Source organism: Gekko japonicus, unplaced genomic scaffold (assembly GCF_001447785.1).
Source record: "Gekko japonicus isolate JY-2015 unplaced genomic scaffold, Gekko_japonicus_V1.1 scaffold455, whole genome shotgun sequence".
In the NCBI taxonomy this organism is placed as follows: Eukaryota; Metazoa; Chordata; class Lepidosauria; order Squamata; family Gekkonidae; genus Gekko; species Gekko japonicus.
In genome coordinates, this window is record NW_015166436.1 from 982,922 (window position 1) to 1,010,312 (window position 27,391).

General features: G+C 46.9%; 1 protein-coding gene across 1 annotated transcript in view; it reads left to right on the forward strand.

Annotated features, from left to right (window-relative positions):
- The window catches only part of LIMCH1 (LIM and calponin homology domains 1), a 298,071-nt gene that overhangs the window by 267,574 nt on the left and 3,106 nt on the right, over positions 1 to 27,391 (forward strand). Inside the window, 9 exon segments of the mRNA XM_015411892.1 lie at positions 2,857 to 2,940; positions 9,081 to 9,173; positions 11,551 to 11,655; positions 12,843 to 12,964; positions 16,075 to 16,193; positions 17,131 to 17,254; positions 18,709 to 18,786; positions 22,335 to 22,443; positions 23,063 to 23,165. Of these exon segments, the coding sequence (XP_015267378.1) occupies positions 2,857 to 2,940; positions 9,081 to 9,173; positions 11,551 to 11,655; positions 12,843 to 12,964; positions 16,075 to 16,193; positions 17,131 to 17,254; positions 18,709 to 18,786; positions 22,335 to 22,443; positions 23,063 to 23,165 (937 nt within the window).

Genomic DNA, 27,391 nt, shown 5'->3' on the forward strand with positions numbered 1-27,391 from the left:
TGGAGCCGGCGCGTGACCTGGGAGAGGCGCGAAAATCCCTTTTGCTAGCTATCGGTACCGAGAAGGTCAGCGCAGGCGCAGAGTATCCCAAGGGTGTGAATGCACAGATGACCACTCGAAGATCACCAGTTACAGGTAAGCAACCTGTCTTTACCAGATTGAGTAACCAAAACAATATCCAAAATTAACATTAGAGTGTAGGAGATTACAAAATAAGTCAGTTGACTAGTCTGTTTTTTGTTTAGATTAGTATCAGATCCATTGGACATAATTTTTCCATGAAGGTGAGATAAATTCTGCTGATGATAGGAATTCTAAAACAGGGAACCACTTTGTATTAAAATTTGATACCAAGGGGATTCTGGCATCTAACGTACTTTCGTCATCTAATGTAGTAATGCAATCATGTTGCCAGGCTACTTGGTATGGTAGAGTTTTGGGCCCTGAGTCCTTTAAGAATAATTTGTATATAGCCGAGACCATGCCTCTATTCTGTGTATTGAATAGTTTAATCATGACCTCCAACTCTGTGTGAGGGTAAGATATAATGGTTCCAGTTTTTTTATGTTCACTATATGTTGAAGTTGGAGGTATAAGAACCAGGGGATGAGGAGACCTAGTTTACGTTCTAGCACATTCTTAGGATGTATGCCATTTTTGTCAGTGATATCACAGTAGCGGGATAGGTTCATTTCTTTCCATTTGGATTGGACTTTTGGTCGAACATGATTGGAAAACCATGGTTGATGTGTGAAAGTAGTATATCTGGATACTTCTGGGAGAAATTTCTTGCTGAAGGATCTCCATAAGTGTATGGAAGGGTAGAGAAACAACTCTCACACTTTTAAGAATTCGAGGTATAATGGTAAAAAAAACACATTGATAAGGTTGTTGAATGTTTCAGATAGACAAGATTAAGGTTCAAGTATAGCTGGATAATATAATGCTGCTATGTACATGACTCATACCAGATTGTTGTAGATGTACATAGTTTATGGTTTAATGTTTGTATTAACTTTATATCTCCAACAAAAAGGGGTGTGTTTTTTTAAGTGTCAAAATTAGGGATGGGCAGAAACCTTTGTTCCTCCAAGAGATTTCCAGCTCTCAGGCATGGCTTCCCACTCTGGATCCAGCACCCCTGAGTGGGAAGCCTCACCAGAGTCTGCTGGGCTTTGACATTGAGGTGGAACATTCCTTCTCCATCCAAGATACTGCCATGATGGTGAGAAAGTTGGAATCCAAGTCTTATGAGGAAAGACTAAAAGAGTTGGGTCTGTTTAGCCTGGGAAAGAGAAGGCATAGAGGGGACATGGTTGCAGTCTTCAAGTATTTGAAGGGCTGTCACGTAGAAAATGGAGCAGATCTATTCTCTCTTGCTCCAGGTTGCAAGACTAGATCTAATGGGTGGGAATTACAAGGGAGTCGTTACCGGCTAAATATCAGGTGAAACTTCCTAACTGTAAGAGTGGTTGAGCAGTGCGGCAGACTGCCTCGGGAGGTGGTGGTGGATGCTCCTTCGCTGGACGTTTTCAAGCGGAGGTTGGATGACCATCTTTTGGGTGTGTTGTAGGGCTATCTTTTGGCTATGCTCCCGCAGAGTGCAGGGGGTTGGACTAGATGGCCTGCAAGGTCCCTTCCAACTCTAACATTCTATGATTCTACATGTCAACATTCTCCTACTGCAGCAGTGATGATGTGGCAAAGGAACCGCCAGATCAATGGGAGCCCCCAATCTGTGGTCCCCCCCCCCACATGTTTCTTCTCCAGGGGCTTTCTTCTCCTCTCAGGCTCCACCTTCAGGAGCAGACCGGCCTCTGCGTTAACTGAGAAGCTCCTTGTGGGCCAATGTCCTGAAGAGACCGCTGGTGGCCTGGAGCAAGCTGATCCAAGAGACCCTGTGGTGCTGGCAGTGGGTTTCCTTGGCTCAGGCCCAGATGGTGGCAACCGTGGCAGTGGGCCTTACCATCCTTTCCACAGACACGGCCCGAGCCAGACAAGGGCCCAGTCACTTGCCTCAGTTTGTGCCAGGGTTGTTTTAACATCCCACTCCGCTCCTGTTCTCCACAAAGTCCCAAGACTCCTCTACTGACGTAGAAGAGTTCTGAGTTACTTCCATGCATCGTTCTCCCCAGTTTTTGCCATCAAGTCACAGCCAAGTTATGGCAACCCTTGACGGCGTGCACGAAGCGTCCGAATAATAAGAGTTTCGGGTTGCTGTGTGAAGCTATATACAGTGGTTTTATTTGCAGAGTATTTACAGACAGTCCGTACCACCATGCGATCTCCAAACCATAGAATTGTCCGACAAGGTGCTTCGCAGTAAACTCATTCACAGGTGTGAACACTTATATTAGGACTGTTCTCCTTATATACAGACTAGCACCAATCAGAGCCTTGTGCTGACTCATGGTGACTATTAATTAAGCTGATGAAACCTAGTTGCAATCGGTACCTGGTGACACTGTCACATGACAGTTTAACCTGTCACACCGATCAGTATGATCTAACTCAATCATACCTGGCGGTCATCTTGCCCAGATATATTACAATATCCTGTCAACCCTATAGGGTTTTCAAGGCAAGAGACATTCAGAGGTGGTTTGCCATTGCCTGACTCCACGCCATGCCCTTGGTATTCCTCGGTGGTCTCCTATCCCAACTACTAGACAGGACTGACCCTGTTTAACGTCCGAGATCTGACGAGATCAGGCCAGCCTGGGCCATCCAGGTCAGATCTCCCTAGATGGGTTTTATTTGTTCTTGTATTGTTTTTAAGAGAACAGTTGATTGTGACATAGCTATTTCCTGGAATATATTGTCAGCCCTTAATGGCCTCTTGTCATCTTACCTCAGCGTTTTGGTTGCTGGTCTTGAGATCCTGAGGAAGAGCGGAAGCGACAACAGCGATGGCAGCATGAACAGGAACGCTTGCTTCAGGTGATTTCCGTTTCCTTGTTTGCTCATCCCACTGTATCCTGCCCTTCCTTAGAGGAAGTTGGTGGCATGTTCATGGGTTTGCCCTCGCAACAACTTCCAGCTTAGCAGTTTCTGAAACCGTTGTTCTCCAGGCTGGTGGTTGCTTGAAATCTCCTCTTCCTCATCTACCAGGGGTTGTGGGCATTGACCGTCATCCCCCCTTTCTCTGCCAGCCACTTACGTGCTCCCATGCCCAGGATGTGGGAGTGGAAGGTTGACATGGAGCAGTTTAAACCAACATCCCCAGTGTTCATGATCCTGCTCCAAATGGATCAGCAATAGTTGTCAGTTGGTTTTACAGAGTCTCCATCAAGTGTAGGGTGGGGACCAGTGTTCCCACTAAGCTGAGTTAATGTGAGCTAGCTCACAGTTTTTTAGCCTCCAGCTCACACCTTTTTGTCTTCGCTCAGGAAGGATGGGGCTCCAGAGCAAACTAATTGATGCAGCGGCCAAATTGCTCGCTCACAACTTTAATGCCAGTAGCTCACAAAGTAGAATTTTTGCTCACAAGACTCCACAGCTTAGAGGGAACATTGGTGGGGACCCTTGGGCAGAAGACCCCTTAATGGCATTTGGGAACACCTGGAACCAGCCCTATGCGATAGGATGTATTTTTTTGTCCTGTTGTTACTTTTCATGGAACAAGTTCTTCAGGTTTTTTCAAACAATAGAACACTATGTTTTCTTGGTGCTTGGGGGGGACAACAGCGGGAGGACTTCTGGATTTCTGACCCCGCTGGTGGACCGCCTGATGGCACCTGGGTTTTGGCTGCTGTGTGACACAGAGTGTTGGACTGTATGGGCCACTGGCCTGATCCAATATGGCTTCTCTTATGTTCTTAATACTAATGACTTCTTACCATTGCGCATACTTTGAGCAGTGATCCTGCTTTCTCAGACCAGATAGCAAGAAGCCAAGGATAGAAGTCCCAATGGTCAGTAGAAAGGGGGGGCCATTGTTACCCCAAGCTACACTGCTGGTTCCTCTAGAGTCTGGATCAGGGGTCATTTCCTGCAGGAGCGCACAGGAGCGGAGCTCCGGCAGTAAAGAGCCCAGGGGGCAGGCACATGCAACAAGCCCCACCCCCTGATCCCAGGAGCCCTCAGTCAGAGCAAGAAGCCGTCAGGTAAGTTGCAGAGCCCCCCCCCCACATCCAAAACAGTCCAGTGGCACCTTTAAGACCCAGTTTTATTCAGGTACAAGCCCTCCCTCCTCTGTGAGGGCAGGTCTGCACATTCCCCCCCACCCAATAGCTGGCAATCCAAAACAGTCCAGTGGAGCCTGAGCGGTGGGTGTTGCCTTCTGACACACTTCCGGTGACATCAGGGGGTGTGGCATATGCAAATGAGTTATGCTAATGAGCTCCTGCACCTCTTTTTCTACGAAATGACCCCTGGTCTGGATTAAGGCTTGAGCTGTGGGACACACCACCAGTATATCCGATCTTGGCTCATGAGGGCCTGTCGGACTAATCCATCTTGGAACTTCCTCTTCTTGAGGAGCCTTAAATGTTCTCCCGTACCATCTCCTACTGAATGCCCCGAGTAGCTGGTTAGGCAGAATGCCCTGATTTAAGACCACCAGATCACGCGAACCTGACAGCCGCATCTGCATTCACAACCGCAAACTTCAGTACTGGATCTTTGTCATTCTGCCTCTCTTTCCTCACAAATATGCACACACACAAGCTCCCTGTTGCTTTACATCTCTTCCTCATGTTCGGCTGCCTGTGGCTTGCGGAATTACGCCAGGAAAATAAACCAGAGCTTTGTGTTGGGATCTCACCAGTGCCTTCCCCAAACCGGGCATTTTTATCTGCATTTAGTCATAATTTGTTTTTCCTGTAAAAACTCTCACCCGCCCACAACCCAGTTTCTAGTTTGGTGACAGTCAGCAATCCCATGCTGTTCGCCGTGGTCGGGCACAAAACATTCCAAGCATCGGCATTCTGTCCCCAGCTCATGTTGATCCTTGTGTTTAGCAAATGGATCAAGTTTGCTCTTTTTTGAACTTGGCCACTACTTTGGTAACTCAACATATAAAGGAGTTATTTGAGCCTGTCGATAGCTGTTGGGTTTTTTGCTTGTGCCATTATTGGGTTTTTTTAGGCCCAGCTCAGTTTCTCTTAGAAGCCTCAACAAACATATCTTTGGTTTGATTACCTAAATTGGCAAAACGTCCATGAAACTGACTGAAAAGTCTGTGTTTGTTGTCTTGTTCCTGCCTTGATCCAGCAAGCACTCGGCTGTGACCGTGCTTCCGCTGGGGTCAGCAGTGCACTTGGCGGTATCAGGGATACGATGCCTGTGTCCAGACTTGTTTGTTTGCCTCATTGCTTTAAGTAGCATTACATCGTCCAATAACATTCTCAAAGGAAGACCAGCAAGGCTGTACCCTCTCCCGTGATGGAGAGCTCCTGTGCAGAGGCTGTGCAATATGGAGGCAAGGGCCAAGGGAATGCGACCTTCATCCTTCCAGAATATGGAAACATCTGCCGTAGGTGCCAGCAGGAGGAAAGAAGAAGAAGAAGAAGAGATTGGATTTATACCCCCGCCCTTCACTACCCAAGGGAGTTTCAGAGCAGCTTACAAACTCCTTTCCCTTCCCCTCTCCACAACAGAGACCCTGTGAGGTAGGTGGGACTGAGAGAGCTCTGACAGAAACTGCTCTTTTTCAAGAACACCTCTGACAGAACTATGGCTTGCCCAAGGTCATCCAGCAGCTGCAAGTGGAGGAGGAAGAAGATAAGAGATTGGATGTATACCCCCGCCCTTCACTACCCAAGGGAGTCTCAGAGTGGCTTACAAACTCCTTTCCCTTTCCCTCCCCACCTGTGAGGTAGATGGGGCTGAGAGAGCTCTGACAGAAACGGCTCTTTTTCAAGGACAGCTGTGCCAGAACTATGGCTTGCCCAAGGTCATCCAGCAGCTGCAAGTAGAGGAATGGGGAATCATACCCGGTTCTCCCAGATTGGAGTCCGCACACTTAACCACTACACCAAACTGGTGGGTGAAAGGGGAAGGCTGCTTTTAGTATAAAGTCCACAAAAGGCTTGTTGCTCTAGGAAAGATTCTGGTCCGATACTCTAATCACTATCTACCATGAACTGCAAGCTTCCTCTTGTACAGTATTTCCTAGGAAAGATGTTGCAGTTTAAGAAAACAGAAATAATACAACTTAACAAATAATACAACTTAACAGGAGTAGATGAGCTTTCTACGTGAGAAAAACCAACCACTCAGCTAATGGTCGTCGTCTCCACTTAGGAACTTTATACATTGTCTGTGTTTATCTTCTAAGCTGACATCGTTTTTCATCTTTCATTTGAATTTTAATGGCAGCCATTTAGGCTGATTAGATTACTGCCAAAGCCAATGTAGCTGTGAAGCCAAGTTAAAGTTTAGTCGAATGAAAACGCAAAGCCTACTTTTCGTCTTACTGAAATGTTCGGTTAATTCTTTTCTTTAAAAAAAATGAAAAGCTCTTCCCGGTCCATATTTTATAGATGAAAAATGTATTCTGGGTTGAAAAACCAACTAATAGTTGATAGCCCAGTTTTCAGCTACTCGGAGACTGTACAGCATGATGCCATACGTTATGGTTTTGATGAGAACATCAGGCTGGTCACAGAGAAGGGAGAAACAGTGTGAGAGGTCATCTTGCTCAGGGCTTCTCAAATTCAATCATTGTGGGTCTTCCTGACCTTTTTTTCTTGACTTGTTTGCCTCTCCCCAAAGTAACAAGGTCGAAAAGAGAGATGATTTTCATAGAATCTTAGCGTTCGAAGCGTTCGTTTTCAAGCTCTGACAAGATTAGGCTCTTCTGAGCCATAAGGGATGCCACAGATATCTTTCTAGCCTTGGACAAAATAAAATGGAGGCTGGGTCCTCAAAAACAGAGCCGTAGCCTGTTTTTTTGGCCATTGAAAGAGACCTCAGCTTTAAAAGCTTGCAAGAACAAAGCGATCGTTTTCTACGCTCAGGAACCAGTTTTTAATGCCAAGCTGTAACGCGAGTCCTCTTCTTAACATTTCATCATAACATCACCCTTTCTTTCTTCCCCCTCTGTTTCCTATACACCCATCTTGTAATTTTTCTCTCAAGGAAAACGTTCTGAAATAGGGTTGCCAAATGTGTTTCGGCTGGGAGCGGGGGGCTCCCGGCCGGCGTCTGTATCTGCCACAAAGAGTTTTCTGCCACAAAGAGTTTTCCCCTCAAATGGCGTGGCCCCGCCCCCAGCGTGCGACGTCACTTCCGGGTGATGCGCACGCGGGGGTGGGTTTTCCCCCAGGCCCGATTTTCGTCACGTCGAAAATCGGGCCGTCAAAGCGGGGGATTCCCCGCCCCCCAGCGCCATTTGGGAACCCTATTCTGAAAAGAGAGAAGAAAACGGTGACAGTGCCAGAGCTACAACTTGCCTTATATCAGGGTGCAGCCAACTTGTATTGCAGACTATTAGATGGAGACAAATTGAATGAAGGGCCATCGCGTTGACTTCTGACACAGGAAATGAACACTTGGAACACTCAGGGTCCAATTAGACGATACGTTAAACGAGAGTTGGGTTGGAAGAAAACCCAACCCAACTTGCATTTAACGTGTGACCTGGGACCTACCTTAAAAATAGTGGGGGAATCTCCTAAGCGCAGTGCAGCAGCAGGAGGGGCTTCATTGTTCCTTCCTTTCTAAATTGCATATTTTTGCTAGCAGAGAAGGGCCAGTGGGGGGGCGGGGAGGTGTTTGTCTCCTTGCTGGTACATCATGTCTTCTGGGCAGACATATGGAACCAAAACAGAAACAAAGCCCATGACCCTTTTCTGCTAGCAAGAGTGCATCTGTTGCATTATATAAACAGACCCTCGGGTTTCTGTATCTCAGTTCCTGGAAGGAGTGAATTGGTGCTGATTTAGGGTTGCCAAGTGTAAAGTACTTACCGGCGGGGGAGCCTTGCCGGGCTCTGGGAGCTGTCCCTGGATCTGTGCGTGCGCAAAGCGCACACACGCCGCCAGCACATCACCGGAAGTGACGTGTGACGCCAATCACGTTGGGGGCGTGGCCCCGATCGTCGGAGGGAAAACCATAGAGTTTTCCCTCCGACGATCGGGGCCACGCCCCCAACGTGATCAGTGTGGTTGCGTTACCTCTGATGACACAGCCACACTGCGCTTCAGGGGGCGGAGTTCCCCCCAGGGCCCGATTCCACAGTGGTGGAAATCGGGCCTCCAAAGCGAGGGTTTACCCGCCACCCGCCCCCACTTGGCAGCCCTATGCTGATTTCCAGCCCAAGCCAGATTCACAGTGGGCGTCCCCTGCCATAGGAATATCTGCTTTGCATTGAACCCGTATTCCGGTTTTTAAAAATGTCCTCCTACTTCCGTTCTTGATTTTCAAAGCAAAACAAAACATAACAAAGAACATGGGGCTGCTGCCAAAAATGGCAGCTCCGTGTTGAGCACTCTCCCCACTTCCCCGACAACTTCTCCAGTGTAGCCTTGCCCTGATGTCACAGCTCCGAATCATTTGCTACTACTGGTGGGAACAAGGGGACAACGGGCTGGATCCAGGGCAGAATTTTCACTTGTGCGAGAGCTCCTGCACAAGCAGAAACATAAGAAAAGACTGCAGTAACTGCTTGCACCAAGTCATCCTTGTTGTATCCCCAGTTGTGTTTCTGATAGCATGAGATTTTGTGCAACAGATTTCTGGGCACCATAATATGTAGGGAGGGAAGCCCTAGTGGTTGTGCAAGATCTTGTGCAAGTGGATCTGTGCGAAGTCAGTTAATGTTTCTGCTTGTGCATCACTGGATCCAACCATAATAGTGTAAACTGAATAGGATAAGCTGAACTATGGGGGAAGAATGTTCGTGGCTGCCAGTTTCACTGGCAGTACTGTGTAATGCATCAGTTCAGATTTAGTTCTTGTAAATGAGCCAAATATCATGATCTGGAAATCTGCTTTGCCTTTTTTTAAAAACTGATAAATAATAAGTGTGTCAGACTAAATTTTGGCTTGCAGCTCTCTCCTGCATCCAGGCAAGGGGCAGGGGGAGTCTCCCTTCTTTCTGTCATATTTCTTGTTGCATTGTCATTTTTATACAGGAAAGGTATCAGAAAGAGCAGGACAAGCTGAAAGAAGAATGGGAAAGAGCCCAAAAAGAAGTTGAAGAGGAGGAGCGCAGATACTATGAGGAGGTATATGGAGCAGGCAGAGACAATACGGTGGTTGGTTTGTTGCCTGGTCCCAGAGGCAAGATGGTAGCGACCTTTTCTGCCTCTCCTTTCTTTTTCATGCTGTAAAATTGCTTTGGTCCGTTTGGACTGAAAGCTTATCATCACTTCTTGCTTCGAAGATCAGAAGGGAGGGTGGTATAACAAGTCTCATTTAATAAATAAATACAGGGGTCATTTCGTAGAAAAAGAGGTGCAGGAGCTCATTAGCATAACTCATTAGCATAACTCATTTGCATATGCCACACCCCCTGACATCACCGGAAGTGTGTCAGAAGGCAACACCCACCGCTTAGGCTCCACTGGAGTGTTTTGGATTGCTAGCTATTGGGGGGGGAATGTGCAGATCTGTCCTCGCAGAGGAAGGAGAGCTTGTACCTGAATAAAATTTGGTCTTAAAGGTGCCACTGGACTGTTTTGGACCAGGGGACCGGGGGGGCTCTGCAACTTACCTGGCTGCTTCTTGCTCTGACTGAGGGCTGCTGGGAGCAGGGGGTGGGGCTTGTTGCATGTGCCCATCCCCTAGGCTCTTTACTGCCGGAGCTCCACTCCTGTGCGCTCTTGCAGGAAATGACCCCTGAATAAATATAGAATATGGAGTGCTGAGCTAGAGTGACCTTTGCTCTCATCCAGTTTTTCCAGTTGTGTTTTGACTTCCATGCATTTAACATTTCAATTGAAAGAGAAAGGAGGCATCACAGACAAACGTTAGCATCTTCAACATTTGGCACAGGCTATTTTTGTCATTTTGTTTGGCAGGCACGTTACAACATCTGGCTAGCAGCTAGGATGCTTGTAAAACTTTATACTTAAATACCTTTCTGATTGTCTAACACACTCATCAAATAATTTTTGATGGCCAGTCACATCTTAATCAGCATAATAGTTTCCCAGACTGCCACTTTGTACCACGGTTCTTGGATGAGCACTTAGTTGTTCAGATGGTGCTGATACTAATCAGGGCTTTTTTTGTAGAAAAAGCCCAGCAGGAACTCATTAGCATAATAGGCCACACCCAACAGCAGAAACTCATTCGCCTATTAGGCCACACCCCTGACAGTGCAGCTCATTAGCCACACCCCATGATTTCTCTTGACTTGCCTGGGCGCCCCAGGCTGCAGGGAGCCAGGGCAAGCCGGCCCTTGGACAGGCCGGGGAAGGCACCGGGAGGCATTTAAATGCCTCCCCGATCCTTTCAGGGGGGCCCTGGCCTGCCCGCCTCGGAGCCGCCAGGGGTTGCTCTCCAGGCCTTCCCTCTGTAGCCACGCATGCAGAGGTTTTGGCTGTAGTGGGCATGGCCAACCCTGAAGCCAGCCGGAACTCTGTTCCTGTTCGTTCCTGCCCAAAAATAGCCCTGATACTAATTAGATCTGTCTTCTGCAAGGTGGACTGCCTAGGACGCGGCGCCGAATACCTATGCCTCCAAGGGCCAAAACGTTTATGCAGAACCTCTGCAGGCTGCTGTTTGTGCTCTGCTGTTAGAAATTTGAGAATGAGAGCCCAAACCATGCCTTTGAATTATCAGTAGGACAGCATTACTATTATAAACATGAATGATCTTGACCAGCAATGTTTGTGATTGAGCTGGGTAGCTTGAGCTGCATACGCTTACATTTGGTTACATTTTTTGTGTCTGTCTCCAAGATTTGTGTCTCCAAATAATTCATAATATTATAGTCAGAATTAGGGGTGAATGAGCAGAGGCACTGGAAGCTAGACAGCCAGCAGGGTGAGGCAGCAAAGATGATTAACTGCAAGGGATTAACTAGCAACTCTACATTGTACCAAAAGATGACTTTGGCTTCTGTCAAACTATTGTGGCAAAAGGACTGTACTTGTTAAGTCGTTCACTTAACAAAGTAGTCGGAGAGTGATTTCAGCAAAAGATCAGCTTTATTCAACGATTGTAACACAACTCCAACACAGATCAACATCTGATAGCCAGAACAGCTTTAGCATTGAGGCTGTTCCACTTTTAAACTCTCCCGGCTAATGTAGCCACGCCTACTATACAAATACCAACCTATGAGGTTGCAGGGATAAAGTCCAATCACAATCGTTCCCGCTCTTGGAACTGGCTGTTGGTGATTGGTCGGCTCTTCCTGGGCTACCAATTACAATTGAAGGGTTAGGATCCTAGCCCAGGATGAAAGCTTCACATGGTGATTCAATGAGTGAGTTCACATACGTACATTGTCAGACTGAATACACCACAGTACTGTATCACACAAGTGCATGCTTGAATGAGTCCTTGCCCTGGTTGCTAACTGTGGGGTTGGCTTTACGCTTCTTCCTCCATAGATTTTATCTGGGGCTACCTCAATATTTTTTCTTCTTTTAGGAACGCAGGATCATTGAGGACACTGTGGTTCCATTCATGGTCACGTCAAACTCCACAGATCCCTTGTCAACGTCTTCGTCTCTGACTGATGGAAATGGGGCTATGGTGAGAACTACTAGAACATACAGTAGAAACAAGGCAGTCTAAAGCTGATTTTTCTAAATTATGTAGTGAAATCTTAATATGATCTTAAGAAGTTCCAAGAACAATATGAAAGGCAGATTCAGGTGGGTCGCCGTGTTGGTCTGAAGCAACAGAACAAAGTTTGAGTCCAGTGGCACCTTTAAGACCAACAAAGTTTAATTCTGGGTATAAGCGCCCATGTGCATGCAAAGCTCCATTGTATAACAACTGCAGGCAGCAGTGGTTAGGATTGTATGTGGCCTTTTTTTAAGTAGAAAGCTCCATTGTTTAACAACTGTGGCTCAATGCATCATTCAGAAAACCTCATGTCAAATCATGACTGAGTATGCTCAAGAATTATGGTCTCAGTAGACAAGTCGTGGGTTGGGATTGTCTGGCAGACCAAAATCAGAAGCCATGCAGGAGCGGAGCTCCGGCAGTAAAGAGCCCAGGGGGCGGGCACATGCAACAAGCCCCACCCCCTACTCCTAGCAGCCCTCAGTCAGAGCAAGAAGCAGCCAATTAAGTTGCAGAGGCCCCCTCCCAGCCCAAAACAGTCCAGTGGCACCTTTAAGACCAAGTTTTATTCAGGTACAAGCTCTCCCTCCTCTGCGAGGACAGATCTGCGCGTTCCCCCCCCCCCCCAATAGCTAGCAATCCAAAACAGTCCAGTGGAGCCTGAGCGGTGGGTGTTGCCTTCTGACACACTTCCGGTGATGTCAGGGGATGTGGCATATGCAAATAAGTTATGCTAATGAGTCGTGCTAATGAGCTCCTGCACCTCTTTTTCTATGAAATGACCCCTGCATAAGTGTGTTTGCAAACTTGATTTCTGCTAACTGTGATTTGGTCACATGTCTGAATTGACACTCTGTTCATTGCACTGCCTCGAGAAACTATGTCACCAAGGAAGTAGGAAGTGAATTTGTTAATCTGAGGATTGAAAAGATGGAAAGCAGCCAAGCAGCTTTAAACCAAAGTTTGTTGTTGATGGGAATGCAAGTCCTAGGCTGGTGTGTGAGCCGAAATTCTAATCAGCTTTCCTTCATGCATAAAAAATGTACTGTCCCCAGGCATTCTGTATACTTCTCATGTGGTATATTTGAAAACTAAAGCCAGGTCAAGACTTGTATAATAATTTTCTGTTCTTCTCTCTCTCTCTCCAATAGAACATACTAGATGCAAGCAACTCCGAAGAGATAAATAAGCAAAAAGAAGAAAAAATATTGAAGAAAGTGTTTTGTGAACAGGAAAAGAACAAGGAGCATGAACCATGGAAGGAAAACATAAGGTCTCTGTAAGGCATAGCATTTTGTAGGGCATGTCTGCACAGAAGCTTCTTGTGCAGAAACATACAAGCTCTGCACGTTTTGTGTTATCACCCGCTAAAATGCAAAAGTTCTGTTATTGATTAAATGAAGAAACACAGAAACATGAAGTGTGATGATGGATCAGTGCTTCTTGTTCCTTCTGCATCATCACCATCATCAACTTCTCTTCTTATAATCACATCATAATCTTCTCTGAGGGAGAGTTCACACATGCATACTCTCCACTCAGTGACTTGGATCTAAACGTCGTTTTCCACCACCGTGGAAGCGCATTTCCACCAGTAGGAATGGGGAGTAATGTTTACCAATTTTCTCCTCCCCAACAAACTCCCACCTTTCCCACAATGCTGCTGGGGGGTGGGGGGGGAGTCCCTGATCCCTGTGCAGCGGGAGGTATGGAGACTGTCCTCCTGTCTGAGGTCCACAACCACTACTTTGTGTCCAAGTCAGTGGTCGAGTCATAGATCGGCTTTCACGTCTGAAACACGAGATCAAACGCCAGGCAGTCCTGCTTCTTAATTATCACGGCATACTCAGCGCTGTCAAATGGAGGCAGTTTGCTCATCCATTTGTGAGTGGCCAGATGCTCGAGAGATGGACTTGTGAATCAGTTTTCATTAAGCCGTCATTAAGAGGTCCTGTCTTCATTTGCTTCTAATGTCTTGTAAAGGAACCTGCCGTATAAGCCCTGCAGCATACATTAGGTAGTATGAGACAGATACCCATTCCCCATGAACAAGACGGTGCTTATTCCATAAGAACACTCCAGCACTTACCTATCAATCAATAGCTCATTACGATCCAAGATCAGAAGCCAAGATCATCAACATAACACATACACCTTAGTCATGGATATTCTGAACAAAAATATACATATGGTAGAATAACAATTGATAAAACAAGTCTGTATTCTTCTGCCTGACTGAGTGGGCCAAGGCACAGAATCTAGCTACTTTAAAGGTAGTTTCATTACAGTGATAGGCAAGAAGAGAACTATAAAACTGTTTGGATCTACCTGGATAAGTAAGATACGTATTCCAAATGTTCTGGTATAATTGAAGTAAGATAAATATTCCGAATGTTCTGGTAAAACCAGCAATATAAGAGGACATGCTCGATGGTTTCTACCATTCCAGCTTGGCATGGGCAGAGATGTTTCACATACGGGATGCATGCATATCTCCTTTCAAGGAGAGCCAGCCATGTTGACCCCACAGGCAGCTACTACACTCTGTGCATGCATGCGTTCACACACACAGAGAGACATTTTCCATACAAACGGGTCTCCCTGCTCCTGCATTTAGTGTAGTGGTGTAGTGGTTTGGTGTAGTGGTGTAGTTTGGTGTAATCAGTTTGGTGTAGTGGTTAAGTGTGCGGACTCTAATCTGGGAGAACCGGTTTGATTCCCCACTCCTCCGCTTGAACCTGCTGGAGGACCTTGGGCAAGCCATAGTTCTGACACAGCTATTCTTGAAAAAGAGCAGTTTCTGTCAAGAGCTCTCACAGCCCCACCTACCTCACAGGGTGTCTGTTGTGGGGAGGGGAAGGGAAAGGAGTTTGTAAGCCGCTCTGAGACTCCTTGGGTAGTGAAGGGTGGGGTATAAATCCAATCTTCTCCTCCTCCTCCTCCTCCTCCTCCTCCTCCTCTTCTTCTTCTTCCAGCGCAGCATCAGACTTCCCTGTTTCCGGGAATTCCCTTGCTGCGCCACAAGAGGGAGCAAACTGCTGTTTTGCTCCTTGGACTGCAAATACCTCTGCAAAAACCAGCCCCGTAGCTAAGGAGTTTTGGAGGAGGGGGCCTGGGGGAGCCACCAGCCAAATTAACTTTGATTTAATTGGTGGAATTCCTAATGCTGCCCCGGCTGCAACCGAGGGGGGAGGAAAGCACTGTTGCCAACAGCAGGGACAGCCCTTGCACCGCGGACTAGCCCTTGGGTCTTGCGGGTGTGCCAGGGCGCTCTCTCTCACTCTCTCTCTGCCTCCCTTGGTGACTGGCCACCAGCAAGCACCCTGCCAGGCTTCCACGCCTCCCTCCCTCTCAGGGTGGACATGGACAGACAGGAGGCAGCTCCTCAGACGGCCACCTCACCCAGGATGCCCCGCCTCCACTAGCCCCACCGCCACTGACTCCGCCAGGTGGCCACCAGTGCCTCCTGCTTCGTGAGGCACATTTTTGAAAAATCACAGAGAGTTCTGAACACGGAACTCCTGGCGAAAGTCTGGATTGGCCATGTTTGGCCTCAGCAGAGGACCACATAGGCTGGCAGCGTCCGTCTCCTCTAGATAGATACCAAGACTCCCACTGAACTCTTACCCGAGTGTAGCCTCCTCAGAGCAAAGCTTTAGAAGTCTCTGGGAACACGGAGCTTCCAGCCACGTCTAGCTGGGCAGTACAGCGATCACGCTCAGACTGGCTCCCTGGAGCAGCAGCAGGCAGCGCGGAGTCATCGGCTGTTGGGCTGAGGGCAGTGACAGGAGGGAGAGAGGGGGAGCCGAGGATTGGAGAGGGGCCTGTAAAAACCATGGGGAGGGTGGGCCCCGTGAGCCCCGCGGTAGCTACGGGCCTGGCGGAAACAAAAGAAAGTGGTGGAGGAATACAATTGCAGGAGCGTGGAAGACATCATACACTAGTTTCTGTCCCTTCTGTAGATCAGAGGAGTGTCCGTAATTCTGCTTGCTATTGCTAGCATGTTTGTTATTGAACAGATTAGAAGAGTAGGCTGAAGCTGTACCTGGAAGCAACGAAACAGAGCATCTGATTCCAAGAAGGTAGACACTTTAGGTTAGATCCAGACACTTTTCCAGTGGCAGAATGGAACCGTCCTGCCTCACTCCTCTCACTGCAGCCCACTGATCTCCACAAAATGCTGCTTCTGGGGTACATGGGGACCCCGAGGACTGGCATGAGGGGGGGGTCTGCAGCAGAATGGGGGGGGCTAGTGGATATTGCCAACTTGGTCTAGATCCAACCCTGCTTCTGTATCTGTTCACTGGTAGCTAATACACGTGTCTTATATTTATTAAGCACTCACAAGTCTGATTTGATATTGTTTGTGTCTTTCTTTGTAAGCAGCGTAAATAAAGTAGGACATCTAGAAGAAAGTAATCAGAGAGGAAATGAGACAGATAATCCGACATCCATGCCAGAATGCAAACCTCCAACCAGAATGACTTTGCCATTATGTCAGGGTATGTGAAGATATTTTTTTAAGCTCTTCTTCAAACCAAAAACCTACGTAGTCTTTTTAACAACTCCTCTTGCTTCGGAAACGCAATCTACAGTTCTGCTTGCTACTATTATTTCGGACTCTGATAGGATTAGGATTTTTTTGGCAAATGCTATGTAGGAAGAAAATTAACATAGTTTAAGAGGACATTGAGAGTATGCAAATACTTAGAATTTAGGAGACTAGTTGGTTTAGGAGTACAATTTTAGAGTGTCGCTCCCGACATCACCAATGCACTGATGCCCCTCAGATCCCCCCGCCGGCACGACAAAGGGAACTGGCAACCCTATTCTGGATGCCTCTTGCCATGAAAACCCTATCGGGTCACCATAAGTCAGCTGCAACTTGACAGACCCGCAGTGGAACTGGCTGTCTTCTGCTGCTTCTTCCAGTTCTGCTGCTGCTGCGTCATCGTAGGTTTGCAGCTTACAGATACACACCTGAACAGCATACTCAAGATTGCAACAGCACAGACATTTTGATGCAATGATTCAGAGCAAGAGGTGTCACTGATCAGACACTGTTAAATAAGCAAAATATTGCAAGAGTGCCAATGTTTTGAGCATGTTTTTATTTTGTGTTTTTTAAAAAAACACCCTTTGTGGTTGTGTCCTTTATAAAGTTTATATCTCCGCTACCTGGCATTACATTTTATGACACATATGGCCCAGCCCAACAAGGTCTCATTTATGTCAGATCCGGCCCTCATAACAAATGAGTTCAGCACCCCTGGTGTACACCACCAGAGAAAAGGTTGCCTTGTCATTTGCCAGCCATAACAATATAATTTTAAGACAATATAATTTTTTTTTTAAACACAAGGCCGCATTTTAAAATGTGGGTCTGTCAAACAATAGTTTAACCAAAACTGTTTGCTTATTCTGGATCTTCCTTTTCAGAAGTGCCATGGACTCAACAGTTATTAACTAAACAGAGCCCACATGCCTCAGACACAAGACAGAAGACCTCACCCTTGGAGAATAATTTAGGCCTGCCAGCCAATTCCACAAAAGAAACTAGGAGGTAGGTAATGGCAGTTTGCTTGCTAGCTTATTTTCTCAGTCTTCTTAGTAAGAGAGGTGTGACAGCACAGACTCCTCAGGCAGGGACTCTGGGGAGGTGGAGCATTTCTTGGAAGGCCCCTGTTCCTTGGGCCTCTCCAAAGCCTTGTCAGGGGAGAAGGGCTTGTGATCTACACAGCGGAAAGAAGGAGGAGGAGGAGGAGATTGGATTTATACCCCACCCTTCACTCAGAGTCTCAGAGCGGCTTACAAACTCCTTTCCCTTCCCCTCCCCACAACAGACACACCCTGTGAGGTGGGCGGGGCTGAGAGAGCTCTGAGAGAACTGCCCTTTCAAGGACAGCTCTTGTCAGAACTATGGCTTGCCCAAGGCCATCCAGCAGGTGCAAGTGGAGGCGTGGGGAGTCAAACCCGGTTCTCCCAGATTAGAGTTCACACACTTAACCACTACGCCAAACTGGCTCTCTACACCAAACTGATATGACACCTGATAGGCAGTCTACAGAAAAGGTAAAATGTTCCAGGCGTGTAGGCCTGTATCACATTAGATAGCAGGCAGTGGGTTTCATGGAGGCTCTTCCAAATTAAACATGTCAAGGGAAAGTGGGGGTTTCAGCTTAGACTCTGCCCTAAAATGTGTAGGGAGATTATTGTTACATGAGGGACTGTTCAAATATGTGACAAGCTGATGTAGGGATGTCAACCCCCCTGGTTTGCCAGGGGTCCCCCGTTTTTTGGGAGGGTTGTACCCGCCGCCGGTGGGGGAAGCCCCACCCCCAATACCCACAGCCACCCCTCTCCCTTCTCTCTTGAGAGAGAGGGGTGGCTGCCTTTAAGTGCATGGACGTTTCCTCCCAAGCCCGATCTCTGCTTGAGATCAGGCTTGCAGGGAAATGTCACCTCCGTGCACCTAAAAGGGAAATGCCGGCTCTTTGCTCTTAAAGGGGAAACGCCGGCTCCGTGCACTTAAAAGGGAAAGGCCGGCTCCTTTAAGTGCAGGGAACTGGCCTTTCTGGAGATCGAGCAGGCGGGGCGGCGGATGTCCCCAATGTGACGTCATCACGTCGGGGATGCCCCACCCCCTCCAGGAACGCCCCCAAAGTCCCCCGCTGGGGGCGGAAGATGGACTTGACAACCCTATGCTGATGTGTAGGAGTGAAGTTGAAACACAGTTTTACCCTTTGATCTGTGGTTTGCAGGAACAGGCCGTGACTCAGTCTCTGGTCAGCAAATTGCGTCCCTAAGGCCCAGAAGCTGAACCTTTGTCCCTGACAACCTGCCACCCCCTAGAACTACCCAAAGTGCTACCCAAAGTGACAGAGGGGGTCTTAAGAACTATTCAGCATTGCTAGATAGAAGGCTGCCGTATATTAATACTGTTTCCTGATTGCCACTGAAGGGCAGAGCTTTTCCTGTTAACACTTCACCACTGTTCTTTTCTCCCTTGTACTTCAGGGCAGGCTGCCAAGAGAGCGTCGGGACTGGGCCACAATCGCCAAGTTCTCTAACAGTACAAAGCCAGTCACCCAACAGGTATAGGAAGGCCTATGAGCTGGTTCACTGCTTTCATAAAGTTATGGTTTCCAACCAAGACTTCCTGTCTGGTGAATGCACTTGATTTCACATCCCTACTTACAGTGCAATCCTAAGTAGAGTTAGACCTTTCTAAATCCCCTGCTGTCCATGGCTGTAGAAGGGTGTAGCTCAGTTTAGGATTACCCTGCAACCCACTTAGGTTCTTAAACATATTTCTTGCATTGAAATCAGAGATTTATTCAATGCCACTTTGAAACATGGAGTCCTGGTCTTGCGGAAGATGGTTGATCTGAAGCTTAGGGATCCAGTTGATCGAGTTGCAGCATCCTCATAACCCATTATGAACATGGAGAACCTAGAAATGGTGCTTGGTAGACATTGGATGAGTTGATACAATAAATACAATTGTTGTGTTCTCTGTTGTGTGGGTGCTTTACTTTATTGACAGAGAAGACTGACACGGAATCCGCACTAAGTGTGCAGTCTGTTCATTTTCCACATGGGGGTGTCTAATAAAAATATATCTCCCATTTCTAGAGACGCTGTATAGCCTCTGGAACTCCAGTTTGGTTTTCTGCTAGTGCTTGACCTCTAGTTGCTTGGGAGGATGGCTGGTAGGCCTCTCCCAGGAGAATATTCTTTGTATGTTTTTATTAACACCCTCTCAAGTTCTTATCTAAGAAAGCTGACTTGTTTTTCTCAGCTATACGGTGCCAGGTACAAGATATGACCTGGCTCCTCTCCATGTTTAGTATGCAGCTTTGAGCAGTGGAAAGCTAGTCACAGTGAGGCTGATAAAACGGAACACAGGCTATGGCAAATAAAATGCAAGTCTGAGGTCAGGCAGGCAAAAAGGGAATATGAGGAGCATATAGCAAAAAACGTAAAAAACGACGATAAAACTTTCTTCAAATACATTAGAAACAGGAAACCAGCCAGGGAGGCAGTGGGGCCCTTGGATGACCAAAGGGTAAAAGGAGTACTGAAGGATGATAGGGAAATTGCTGAGAAGCTAAATGCATTTTTTGCCTCTGTCTTCACTGTGGAAGATGAGAAGTGCTTGCCCACTCCAGAACCACTGATTTCAGGAGGGGTGTTGAAAGACCTGAGTCAGATTGAGGTGACAAGAGAGGAGGTCCTAAAACTGATAGACAACTTAAAAACTGATAAATCACCAGGCCCAGATGGCATACATCCGAGAGTTCTGAAAGAACTCAAATGTGAACTTGTGGATCTCCTGACAAAGATATGTAATCTTTCCTTAAAATCTGCCTCCATTCCTGAGGATTGGAAGGTAGCTAATGTCACTCCCATCTTTAAAAAGGGTTCCAGAGGAGATCCGGGAAATTACAGGCCAGTCAGTCTGACGTCGATACCGGGTAAATTGGTGGAAACCATTATTAAGGAAAGAATTAGTAGGCACATAGATGAACAAAACCTATTGAGGCAGACTCAGCACGGTTTCTGTAAGGGAAGATCTTGTCTCACTAACCTGTTAGTGTTCTTTGAGGGGGTGAACAAACATGTGGACAAGGGGGATCCAATAGATATTATTTACCTTGACTTCCAGAAAGCTTTTGATAAAGTTCCTCATCAAAGGCTCCTAAGTAAGCTCAAAAATCATGGGATAGAAGGACAAGTCCTTTTATGGATCAAAAACTGGCTAGTTCATAGAAAACAGAGAGTGAGTGTAGGTGGGCAATTTTCTCAGTGGAGGGTGGTAAGCAGTGGGGTACCGCAGGGATCAGTACTTGGTCCACTGCTTTTTAACTTGTTCATTAATGATTTGGAGATGGGAGTAAGCAGTGAAGTGGCTAAATTTGCGGATGATACAAAGTTGTTCAGGGTGGTGAAAACCAGTGAGGATTGTGAGGCACTCCAAGGGGATCTGTCAAGGATGGGCGAGTGGGCGTCAACATGGCAAATGGGGTTCAATGTGGCCAAGTGCAAGGTGATGCACATTGGAGCCAAAAATCCTAAATATAAATACACATTGATGGGGTCTGAACTGGCAGAGACTGAGCAAGAGAGAGATCTTGGAGTTGTAGTGGATAACTCACTGAAAATGTCGAGACAGTGTGTGACTGCAATAAAGAAGGCCAATGCTATGCTGGGGATTATTAGGAAGGGTATTGAAAACAGATCAGCCAATATAATAATGCCCCTATATAAATCAATGGTGAGACCTCATTTGGAATACTGTGTGCAGTTCTGGGCACCACACCTTAAAAAGGATATTATAGCTTTGGAAAAAGTGCAGAAAAGGGCAACTCGAATGATAAAAGGGTTGGAACACTTTCCCTATGAGGAAAGGTTAAAGCGCTTAGGGCTCTTTAGCTTGGAGAAAAGACGACTGAGGGGTGACATGATCGAGGTTTATAAGATTATGCATGGGAAAGAGCAGGTAGAGAAAGAGGTACTTTTCTCCCTTTCTCACAATACAAGAACTCGTGGGCACGCCATGAAACTGCAGAGCGGTCGGGTTAGAACGGATAAAAGGAAGTACTTCTTCACCCAAAGAGTGATTAACACATGGAATTCACTGCCACAGGAAGTGGTGGGTGCTACAAGCATGGACGGCTTCAAAAGGGAATTAGATAAGCATATGGAGCAGAGCTCCATCAGTGGATATTAGCCACAAGGTATAGATAGGGGCTCTGGGGCAAGTGATGCTCTGTCTTCTTGGTGCTTGGGGGGGTCAACAGTGGGAGGGCTTCAAATGTCCTGGCCCCACTGCTGGACCTCCTGATGGCACTGGTATTTCTGGCCACTGTGTGACACAAAGTGTTGGACTGGATGGGCCTTTGGCCTGATCCAACATTGGCGTCTCTTATGTTCTTATGTTCTTATGTTGACTTGTAGCCAGCGATTAAGATATAAGATGTTTAGTTTTTGCTCTGTGTGTGTGTGTGTGTTTATTTACGTTTAATAGCCCGCAGGCTATACACCATAAAAAGAAAATTTTAAGAGTTTTAAAGAACAGTAAAACAAAAATTTGCCACATCTACAATGCAGTTTTGGCAGAGGCTGCTCAGGAGTAGTCATAATCTTGCTACATCAGGAAAATATGAATATTTCAACAGCCATTTTCTTAGCTTTGTATCTTGGATTATGGCAAGTTTCGCTGTATGTGTGTGTTCGAGGTCTAGTGGATGGAAACTTAGCCTGCTATTTATGTAAGCATGCTGATTTATTAAAATCTCCTTGTAAGCAAACCTGGATCTTTCTTGGGATGGCTGCAAACCTTGGAGCTTCTGGCCAGGGCTCCCTATAGATTGGGTTATTCCCTCCATTCTGGCATATGTACCCAAATACAAAACCTACTGCAAAGAAATGGCTTTGTGAGCCAGTCATTGACAGATGATTACAGAGTTAAACCACATCATTCAGACACTTAATATTTTCATTTTTAGCGGGGACCTATTCTTGTTTGTCAAAGACATTGGGGGGGGTCTCATCACAGAATTCGTTCTGCACATTCATGAGATACCTGTGGATCAATCAAAGCCAACCCTGAATACTTAATATTTTTTTTGTCATTTTAGGTCTATCAGTGGAAGAAAGCTCTGTTCTAGCTGTGGACAAGTTCTGGGGAAAGGAGCGGCCATGATTATCGAAACCCTTGGTCTTTATTTCCATATTCAGTGCTTCAGGGTAGGGTTTTCTAATGTGTTCTCCCTGCCTAAAGGTTGCCGTCCACATTGTCCTGTTGTTCTGTCAAGAAGCTGCTCCTCGCTACAACTGGGGAGTGGACAGATTCTGAGCCAACACCAAATGTTTTATAAAGGTGTTTGTAATCCTGGGAGCTGCGGTGGCTCAAGTGGTTAAAAGGTGTTTGTAATCCTGGGAGCTGTGGTGGCTCAAGTGGTTAAGACACTGAACTGCAGGCTGTGGAAGGTCGGTAGTTCAGCAGTTCGAGACCCGGGTGCTGCATGACGGAGTGAGCTCCGGTCTCTAGTTCCAGCTCCTGCCAACCTAGCAGTTCGAAAGCAAGAAATTGCAAGTAGATAAATAGGTACCACTCCAGTGGGAAGGTAACAGCGTTCTGTGCGCCTTGGTGTTTAGTCATGCCGGCCACATGACCACGGAAACGTCTTCGGACAGCGCTGGCTCTTCGGCTTTGAAACGGAGATGAGCACCGCAACCCTAGAGTTGGATTCGACTGGCTTTCGAGCAAGGGAAACCTTTACCTTTAACTAAAGCCAGTATCAGTTGGTAGTGTGGATGTGCCCTGACAGATCCTTCACTGTATCCACTCTTTCTTCACAAATAGTGTGGAATTTGCAAGGGTCAGCTTGGAGACGCAGCCAGCGGCACAGATGTCCGGATTAGAAATGGTCTTCTCAATTGCAACGATTGTTACATCAGATCCAGAAGTAAGTGCCAAGTGTCTGTTCTCAATTTGATATGGGCTGTTTGTTTTCCTTTTTCTTTTCAATGCTGAATCCTGCAGCTGTCTATAAGCCTGTCTAGCATAGGGACTTGATTCAGACATAATGCAAAACCACAGTTTATTTTAACCATGGTTAGTTTGTGAATTCTGGATGCCTCACAAATGCTGGGTTTGCTGCTGTTGCTCGGGCCACGTGTCTCTGTGGCCAGGGAGCATTTGAGGGCATTGCCAGGATTAAACCAGGATGTCTGTATTCACACATCCCACAAAACCCTAGCTAAGCCTAACTGTGGTTAATAAACCAACTTCAGACCCTGGTTTCAGGTCCTGGTTTGACAGACTCCAAATAATCAGAGTGGCATTCCGACAATCACTCTTAACTAGCCTAACTAGCTAATTAGTTCTGCATGTTGTCTGTACTGAGTTATACCCTTGTCCCGATTTAACGTCTTCAGAAAACGCTTGCTATCGGAACCAATTTTTACCCTCAAAAAATTGCATTCCAGAATACTTTTCTGCTTTCTTTTTTGAAATCTTGCAAGAGGATTTTTACGTACTTTGAGGATTATTGCATTTGCACCAGAGATGCCTTCTCCTTTTCGGTTCCACTCATACCTGGAAGAAATAGACGTACAAAAACAGTTGGTAGTCAGTCCCAGAGTTGATGGAATATCACTTGGTAGGTGAACAGTCGGATTCTCTCTCTCCGTCCCTAAGGACGGCACATGGAAGGGAGTGGTGGTGCAAGCAGTAAATGCCTGCAGTACTCCATCTGACCGAACAGCTTCAGCTGTTTGAGTCCCACCGCGGCCGGGGTGAGCTCTCGGCCCTTGTCCCAGCTCCCGCCCACCCAGCAGTTCGAAAGCCTTAAGCAACTAGATAAATTGGGTACCTACTCATTAGGAGTGGGGGGGCACCCTTCTCCCCCTTGGCTGAAGTTCCATGACAGCGACGACTGCGGCAGGCTGGTGAGTGGGCTGGAAGGAAAAAGATGGCGGTGGTGGCGAGGCAGCAAGCAGGAGCGATTGGCCCCGGAGGACAGCGCGGCGGTGACATGAGGTAAAAGGCTGGCTGACTGGAGGGAGCCGAGACGCGGCAAGATCGTATGTTGCCGAAAAACCCAGCAGGGGTCACTGCTGAAAAAAGAATGGAAGACCTGCACCTGCGTCTAGCAAAGACCTGAAAGACCTGCGTCAGTAAAAACATCGCCAGCACCAAGCAAGAACCGCCGTGGGAAAAAGCTAAAAAGAAAAGATGACCCTGCCGAAAATAGGGGGTGCCTGGGTAAGGAATTCACCTTCCCTATGTGCCCCTAGGTTAGAAAAACTGTACGAACTATGTAAACTGCCCCGAGTCTACGGAAAGGGGCGGTATAGAAATCCAATGTGTAATGTAATGGAATGGAAGGGGGTGCTAGCAGGAGCATAATCTCTCTACACTGATGATGGTGGAAGAATTTCAGCTGATGCTCCCCTCCCTGCACCTTTGTAAACTCTTACACTAGCACAAGCCGTGAGGAGCAGATGGAGGAATCTGCTAGCTTCCATGGGTCTTGGATCTCTACTAGCTTCCTTGGGTCTTGGTTTTGATGTGTGTGTTTTTTTTTAAATTCCATTCAAAAATCAGTGCAAACAGCTCAGAGGGGATGGAGACTTGTTATCAGCCTATTTGTGTGGTAAATCTCCCGCTCCCCACTGGCCCACTGCACTGAGCAGAAAGAATCCAGGTTCAGCTTTGAGCTACACCTTTTCCAGCGTGCCTCCTGGGCCCTCTAATTCTTTGCACAAGGGAAAAGACTTCTCTGCCTGCCAGCCCAGAAGAAGAAGAAGAAGAAGAGATTGGATTTATACCCCACCCTTCACTACCCAAAGGTGTCTCAGAGCGGCTGACAATCTCCTTTCCCTTCCCCTCCCCACAACAGACACCCTGTGAGCAGTGTTCCCTCTAAGCTGAGTTAGTGTGAGCTAGCTCACAGTTTTTTAGCCTCCAGCACACACATTTTTGTCTTAGCTCAGGAAGGAGGGCTCCAGAGCAAACTCATTGATGCAGCAGCCAAATCACTTGCTCACAAGTTTAATGCCAGTAGCTCAGAAAGTCACATTTTTGCTCACAAGACTCCACAGCTTAGAGGGAGCATTGCCTGTGAGCAATGCTCCCTCTAAGCTGTGAAGTCTTGTGAGCAAAAATTCTACTTTGTGAGCTACTGGCATTAAAATAGTTGTGAGCAAGCGATTTGGCTGCTGCATAAAACAGTTTGCACTGCAGCCATCCTTCCTGAGCTAAGACAAAAAGGTGTGAGCCGGAGGCTAAAAAACTGTGAGCTAGCTCACACTAACTCAGCTTAGAGGGAACACTGCCTGTGAGGTAGGTGGGGCTGAGAGAGCTCTTGACAGAAACTGCTCTTTTTCAAGAACAGTTCTTATCAGAACTACAGCTTGCCCAAGGTCATCCAGCCAGGTGCAAGTGGAGGAGTGGAGAATCAAACCCGGTTCTCCCAGATTAGAGTCCACGCACTTAACCACTACACCAAACTGGCTCTCTACACCAAACTGGCTATCCATCACCTATGTCCTGTACATGTCATGACTAATGAAAGGAATCACAGGAAATGTATTGTTTCCGGGGAACACTTTCTGCTTTCTACAGAGGGAGAGAATAAGAAAAGACAAGTCCTACAGAGCTGCTTTTGAGGCTCAGGAACAATTGCACTACCAGAAAAATAGAGGGTGCTGTTGTATAGCATTTCAGTGTGTGTAAAACTGATGTCATTCTGGTTAGGAGATGTGTTTATTTTCCCAGATACTCGCCTGCTATCAAAATGACTAAAAATGCAAAAACAGTTCTTTAGAGACATAGATTTGATCTTTTAAACCTTCATGTGCCTATGACTTGGACTCTAACCGCTGTGTCACCCTCCAGGACAGGAGAAAGGCAACAGGTAACTGGTCAGCTCTGAGCCAATGCCTGTTTCCACCTGGATACTGAGCTAAGGGAACTTTGGTTGAATCCAGCAAGAGATTTTTTAGGCAGGAGAATATACTCTGGATCACTGGATTCACATCAATGGGGTCTTCAACCATCCTGATCTAACACTCTTGCTTGGTAAATTTGCATTAGATCAGTTGATCGTGGAGATTCTAGATTTTAAAAAAACAAACAAACCCAGAGCTCATGCAAGACTGGAGTTGGGCTACCTGTGCTCTAGTCACCGGCGAAATAAACTTACAGCTTAAGAATGTAAAACATTACAACCGTAAGAATCCATTGACTGTTTATGTATTTCTGTAACTGGGTTTCCGAGGTCTGAAAAACTGGCGAGGGTTTCCTGTGCCTATGGGATGCGTGTTCTCCACTCCCAGCCTTACCGTTAATCATTTGTGCACAAGACTGACATTGGAGCATGCAGACATATTATTTTTTTCCTTATCAAAAATAAGTAGCAGTACTGATAGTATGTAAGGCTATGCATTGGGCTAGATGCATGGTGAGCTTGCTAATGTCCAAACAATAACATTTTGACAGTTTAAATGGCTGCTCTGTTAAACAAAATTTAAATCCCTAGAAATTCTTTTTTTAAAAAAATCCCTAGAAATTCTTTCTTTGTGACATCACGTTTACAGAATAATTGTGGTGGTATCTTATTTGGAAAATCCTACTACATTAAGGCTCTATGCGCAGATCTCTTGCATATTTATTCAGCACGTCCAAGACGACATACCTCACAGTGTCAGCCAGTTCATATGTTTCAAGAGTACACAGGTGGGTTTGGATCCCCACTCACTGTGGCCTTTTCCACACTCTCCTTTTAATCCATGTTCACTGTGGTGCCCTCAGGAGTCGTTTTGTAGAAAAAGAGCTAGGGGAACTCATTAGCATAACTCATTAGCATATGCCACACCCCCTGACATCACCGGAAGTGTGTCATAAGGCCACAACCCCTGACATCACCGGAAGTGTGTCATAAGGCCACACACCCCGCCCCCAACGGTCCCGGCCGCCGCTGCCGGCCTTGCAGCTCCACTGCCGAGCCCCATGAGGGGCCCGGCGGTGGACCTGCAAGGCCGGCGGGAGTGCAAGGAAGCCCCGCGAAGGCCCTCCCTGGCCCCAGGCAGGCAGGGGTGGGGAGAGGCAGGGAGGAAGCAACTTACCCTCCCTCTTCTCCTGCCTCCTCCTGGCTGAATGAGGGCCGGAAGCAGGGCGGCCGGAAGC